Raw genomic sequence first — 5038 nt, 5'->3', positions numbered from 1 at the left:
AAAGGAAAAAGGAGAGGAAAAAAGAGAGGAAAAAGGGAAAGGAAAAAGGGAAAGGAAAAGGGGAAAGAAAAAAGATAAAGGAAAAAGGGAAAGGAAAAAGGAGAGGAAAAAGGAGAGGAAAAGGGGAAAGGAAAAAGGGAAAGGAAAAAGGAAAGAAAAGAGGGAAAGAAAAAAGATAAAGGAAAAAGGGAAAGGAAAAAGGAGAGGAAAAAGGAGAGGAAAAAGGAAGGGGAAAAGGAGAGGAAAAGGGAGAGGAAAAGGGAGAGGAGAGAAGAGGGGAAAATAAAAGCAAAGCAAAGGAGAGAAGAGGCGAGCAAGGCGAGACCGAAGTTGGCGGCAAGGCGGGCGCGGCGCGGGTGGGCAGGGCCGGCCGCCGCCCCGCCCCCGCCCGCCGCCGCCGCCGCCGCGCCCGCTGCCGGCCGTGCCCCCGCTAAAGGAGGCAGGGAGCGGGGCGGCGCGGCAGTGCGCCCCGAGCCTCGCCCGCGCCCGCAGCCCCGCCAGCCGCGCCGGCAGCCAGCCAGCCAGCGGGAACAGCGCCGGGAGGGATGCGGGGCGCCGGGGAGGAGGCAGGGGCGGCGAGCGCGGCCCCCGCGCCGCTGTGAGCGCCCAGCTCCTCGCAGGCACAGAGCGAGGAGATATATACGTGTATACGCACGGACCCTGCGCATATACACGTATATATATATACACCCGCCGACAGCAGCACCGTTTTTCTCCGCGGGAGCGGCCGCCGAGGCGCAGCCCTGATGCCCGGCGGGGCGGCGGGGCCGCCGCTCGGGCGCGCAGCTCCCCGCTAGAGGCGGCGGCCCCCGAGGGCCGGATGCGCGGCGCCGGTGCGGGCGGCACCCCCGGGCCGGCCGCCGGGGCCCCGCGGCGCTAGGGGCCGGCCGGGCCCCCCGCCCCGGCCCGGCGGCGGCGGCGGCGCGGGGATGCTGGCGCTGGGGCAGATGGACGGCGCGCCCCGGCAGGGCGCCTTCCTGCTGGGCAGCCCGCCGCTGGCCGCCCTGCACAGCATGGCCGAGATGAAGGCGCCGCTGTACCCCGCGTACCCCCTGCCCGCCGGGCCCGCCTCCTCCTCCTCCGCCTCCGCCTCGCCCGCCTCCGCCTCGCCCTCGCCGCCGCTCGGCTCCCCCGGCCTCAAGGCGCCCGCCGCCTCCGCCGCCGCCGCGGGCGGGCTCTCGGCGCTGGGCTCGGCCCCGCCGCAGCTCTCGGCCGCCACCCCGCACGGCATCAACGACATCCTCAGCCGGCCCTCCATGCCCCTGCCGGGCGCCGCGCTCGCCTCCGCCTCGCCCTCCGCCTCCTCGGCGGCGCCCGCCGGGCTGCTGGCCGGGCTGCCCCGCTTCGGCAGCCTCAGCCCCCCGCCGCCGCCGCCGCCCGCCCTCTACTTCAGCCCCGGTGCCGCCGCCGCTGCCGCCGCCGTGGCCGCCGGGCGCTACCCCAAGCCGCTGGCCGAGCTGCCCGGCCGGACGCCCATCTTCTGGCCGGGGGTGATGCAGAGCCCGCCTTGGAGGGACGCCCGCCTCGCCTGCGCCCCCCGTGAGTACCCAGCGCCGCGGGGCAGCGGGGGGAGCGGGCCCGGGGAGCCCCGCCGGGAGTCCGCTCCCGGTGCGGGGGAGCCCCCACGCCCCGGTATCGCGGCGAGACCCTCCCGGCCCACCCCCACCCCCGGGCCTGGCCGTGGCCGAGGGGGCTGGCTTTGCCTCGCTTTCTTTTGTTTCTTAAGTTTGCTCTGCTTTCTCCCTCCCCCTCGGTCGGCGCGAAACCCTGTAAAATGTCGGTTATTGCCGGCGAAAAGAGGAGCCCTCTCGGGGGAAGGCGGCCGCGCTGCCGCCCGCTCTCACCGTCCCCGCTGGGGACTCTCGGGGCCGGGGCTGGTTTTAGGGGCGCGCCCAAACTTTCCCCGAGCAGGACTTTCCGTCACCGCCCGCTTGCACGGGCTGCCGCTTTTCTAGAAAACAATATCGTTTGCCCGCTCAGATTTCCGATCCTTGAAGGCGAAATAATCAGGGGGAGCCGGGAGGCTGGCGCCGCCGCGTTGTCCAGGCAGCAGTTTTGTTACAGACCCCCCCGCGGAGAGAACCCCCCCGTCCCCCAGGGCCGCTTGAGAGCGAAGCGCTTTCCCAAATCCGTAGATTAACGTGTCTGTCCGTGCCTTCCCTTTCTCTCGCCCCCCGCCAGATCAAGGCTCAATTTTGCTGGATAAGGACGGAAAGAGAAAACATACCAGACCCACTTTTTCTGGCCAGCAGATTTTCGCCCTGGAAAAGACTTTCGAGCAGACGAAATACCTGGCGGGCCCGGAGCGAGCCCGGCTGGCCTATTCGCTGGGGATGACGGAAAGCCAAGTCAAGGTGAGAGGAGCGGCTCACGCACGGAGCGGTGCGGGGCTGGGGCAGCGCAAAGCGCCCGGCTCGGACCGGGGAACAAAAGGGCCCCGCCGCGGAAACCGGGTCCGTCTCGGGCGGCCGGAGATGCTGCGGGGCCGGGGCGGCCGAGCCCGCGGGCACACGGCGAGGGCTTCTCCGGCAGCTACCGGCAATTCGCCCGTCATTACCTTACTGGCGGGCGGAGAAGGATATTTTTAAAGCTTATCTTATTGAAAAAACAAACCAAACAAACCCGAGCAAGACTGAGAAGCCCGGTGCGTTCAGCCTGAACGCCACGGGGGTGGCCGCCGTGCTGGGAAAGCGCGGGGGGGGGTGTGTCAGGGTGTAGCGTCTCTGGTCCGCACCCCACGCAAAACCGCCTGGCCTCTTCAGCGCCGGCCGCGCTCCGCGACCCCGGGCTGTCGGCAGGGACCGCGCACCCCGCTCGCACTGTCCCGCCCCGAACTCTCCGTTTTAGTTAAACTCTGAGCTGCGGGCAAAGCGGAGGTGTGAGGAGTTGGGAGAGCGGGCTGAGCCCTCCGGGGACATGCGGGGAGGCGTGTGCTCCGCGGGCGCAGGGACGCGAGGCGGGCCCGGCCAGAGGGGCCTCTCGGCGGTGCTCACGCTTTCAGACTGATCTAGAGACTCTCCTTTGTCGCTGCAAATATGTCCCAATGGCTGCGAATAAATTATTTCAGCCTCTACAATGAAAATAACCCCCTCCTCTGGCAGCGCCCTGCCAGAGAATAAATACATCTGGCCGGGCAGGGGCGGCTGGGGAAGGATTCGGCCCGAAATGTGTTTCCCCCCGCCGGGCAGGAGGGCAGGGAGAGCCCCGGGCCCGCCGCGGACCTCGGGGGGGGGCTGGGGGCGGCTGCTCGCCCGCGCCGGGCGGGAGCCGTGCCGTGCCGAGTGGCTCCGGCTGCGGGGAGCGCGGTGCTGCGGGGCTCGGCTGCTTTTCGTTGACGGGGAAATTGTCTGATCGCTGGCGAAGCGGGAGTCACTACCTCACGCCAGGGACGGGGAAGCAGCGGGGCGGGGGCGGCCCGGCTCGGCCGCGCCGGCGGGGGGGGCGAGCGGCCGCGGGTGGCGAGCGGCCGCGGGTGGCGGTGGCGGTGCCGGTGATGGTGACGGTGGCGGCGGGGGCAGGTCTGGTTCCAGAACCGACGGACCAAGTGGCGGAAGAAGCACGCGGCGGAGATGGCGACGGCGAAGAAGAAGCAGGACTCGGAGACGGAGCGGCTGAAGGGCGCCTCGGAGAACGAGGAGGAGGACGACGACTACAACAAGCCCCTGGACCCCAACTCGGACGACGAGAAGATCACGCAGCTGCTGAAGAAACACAAGCCGGGGGGCGGCGGGCTGCTGCTGCACCCCCCCGAGGGGGAGGCCTCCGCCTAGCCCGCTCCGCCCGCCGCCACTCTCGGAGATGTACAGATCTATTTTTCTAGACTCTACGCGCCCGGGAGAAGGAGGAGGAAGGAGAAGCCGGAGGGGGAGCGGAGAGGGCTGCGGAGGAGCGGGCCCCCAGCGGGCGCGCCCGTCCCCCGGCGCCGCGTGTTATTGTAGGGTCGCGGGCGCCGGGGAGCGGCGGGGGCTGCCCCGACCCCGGTCCCGCTCCCGGCGGTGCGGCGGCCGCCTGTTGCCGGCTCTTTGTAAATAAACCGTGAGTCACCGCGACCATAGGCGTTCCTTACTGTGAATATTTAAAATGTAAAATACCTTCTTTTTTTGTACAGCGGGGGCCGAGGGCGCCGCCCCCCCGCCCGGCCCGCGCCGCCCCGCGCTCCCCGCCGCCGGGCGGCGGCGGGAGCGGCCCCGGAGCCCCGAGACGGGCGGCAGCGGGGCCGCCGAGGAAAAAGCCGCCGTGGCTGCCACCGGGCCCTCCCTCGGGCCGAAACTGCAGCGGCCCCGCGTGCTATTTATTAGTATTTTTGAAACACTTTCTGTTGCGGTCGTCGTGCAGAGGGAGGGGGGAGAGGGCGAAGGGACAGAGTTTGCTTTCACTTACACCGTTTCCAATCAACCGCGTGTTGAAAAAGTAGCTGGTGGGAATTGTCACAACCACTTTCAGTCAAAATATAAAATTCATTTAGTTGCTGTAATTGAATTTAAAGTGTGTTTTCTTTTGTATCATACGGAATACTATAGAATGTAAATTGTTTTTTTTTTTTAAGCTAATAACGATGATATATCGTGATATAGCATCTTAACATTTATTAATTTATATTAAAAACAATTCGGTTTGTAAAGAGAAGAAAAGCCCTTTGCAAGACCAGTTAAATGTAATGCACTTTCTGTTTTAAAAAAAGATAAATCAATTAAACCAGTTTAAAGACGTCTGCTGCCTTCACTAAAGGGTACAGATAATCTGATCTCATCAGAGATTAAATAATGAAACCACGGTACAGCAGGAGAAAAAAAGAGATAATTTTCAGGATCTTTTGTTCAATCTCAGTAGTAGGGTTTTTTGGGTTTTTTTGTTTCGTTTGTTTTGTTTTGTTTTTTTAACGATGGAAATTGTCCACTTTGTTGTGGGGGTTGAAGAAGGATACAAATAAAATAAGCGGCGGCTTGTTTGGGGACAGGGCTGACGGCTCCTGCCCGCGCCGGTCCCTCCGTGAGCGGGCAGGCAGAGTTTCCACCCGGCCCCCGGAGTGGTTCGTCTC

At 65.1% G+C, this 5038-nt stretch overlaps 1 protein-coding gene across 1 annotated transcript; it reads left to right on the top strand.

Moving 5' to 3' along the window:
• The first annotated feature begins 929 nt into the window (after positions 1-929).
• Positions 930-3959, top strand: NKX6-1 (NK6 homeobox 1). Its single transcript, XM_076337660.1, has 3 exons — positions 930-1539; positions 2182-2354; positions 3519-3959. The coding sequence occupies exons 1-3, from the start codon at positions 930-932 to the stop codon at positions 3768-3770; spliced, it is 1035 nt and encodes a 344-aa protein (XP_076193775.1). The 3' UTR covers positions 3771-3959.
• The last annotated feature ends 1079 nt before the right edge of the window (positions 3960-5038 follow it).

The sequence above is a fragment of the Aptenodytes patagonicus genome, chromosome 4 (genome assembly GCF_965638725.1).
Source record: "Aptenodytes patagonicus chromosome 4, bAptPat1.pri.cur, whole genome shotgun sequence".
NCBI classification, from domain to species: domain Eukaryota; kingdom Metazoa; phylum Chordata; class Aves; order Sphenisciformes; family Spheniscidae; genus Aptenodytes; species Aptenodytes patagonicus.
The sequence above is the reverse complement of the archived record's forward strand: the minus strand, read 5'-3'. Positions and strand labels throughout refer to the sequence as shown.

What these genes read in the sequence shown, in the direction of transcription:
- NKX6-1 (XM_076337660.1), top strand. Translation starts at nt 930, where the DNA reads ATGCTGGCGCTGGGGCAGATGGACGGCGCGCCCCGGCAGGGCGCCTTC. An exon ending in CCGCCTCGCCTGCGCCCCCC is followed by an intron (nt 1,540 to 2,181) that starts GTGAGTACCCAG and finishes GCCCCCCGCCAG; the next exon opens with ATCAAGGCTCAATTTTGCTG. An exon ending in TGACGGAAAGCCAAGTCAAG is followed by an intron (nt 2,355 to 3,518) that starts GTGAGAGGAGCG and finishes CGGCGGGGGCAG; the next exon opens with GTCTGGTTCCAGAACCGACG.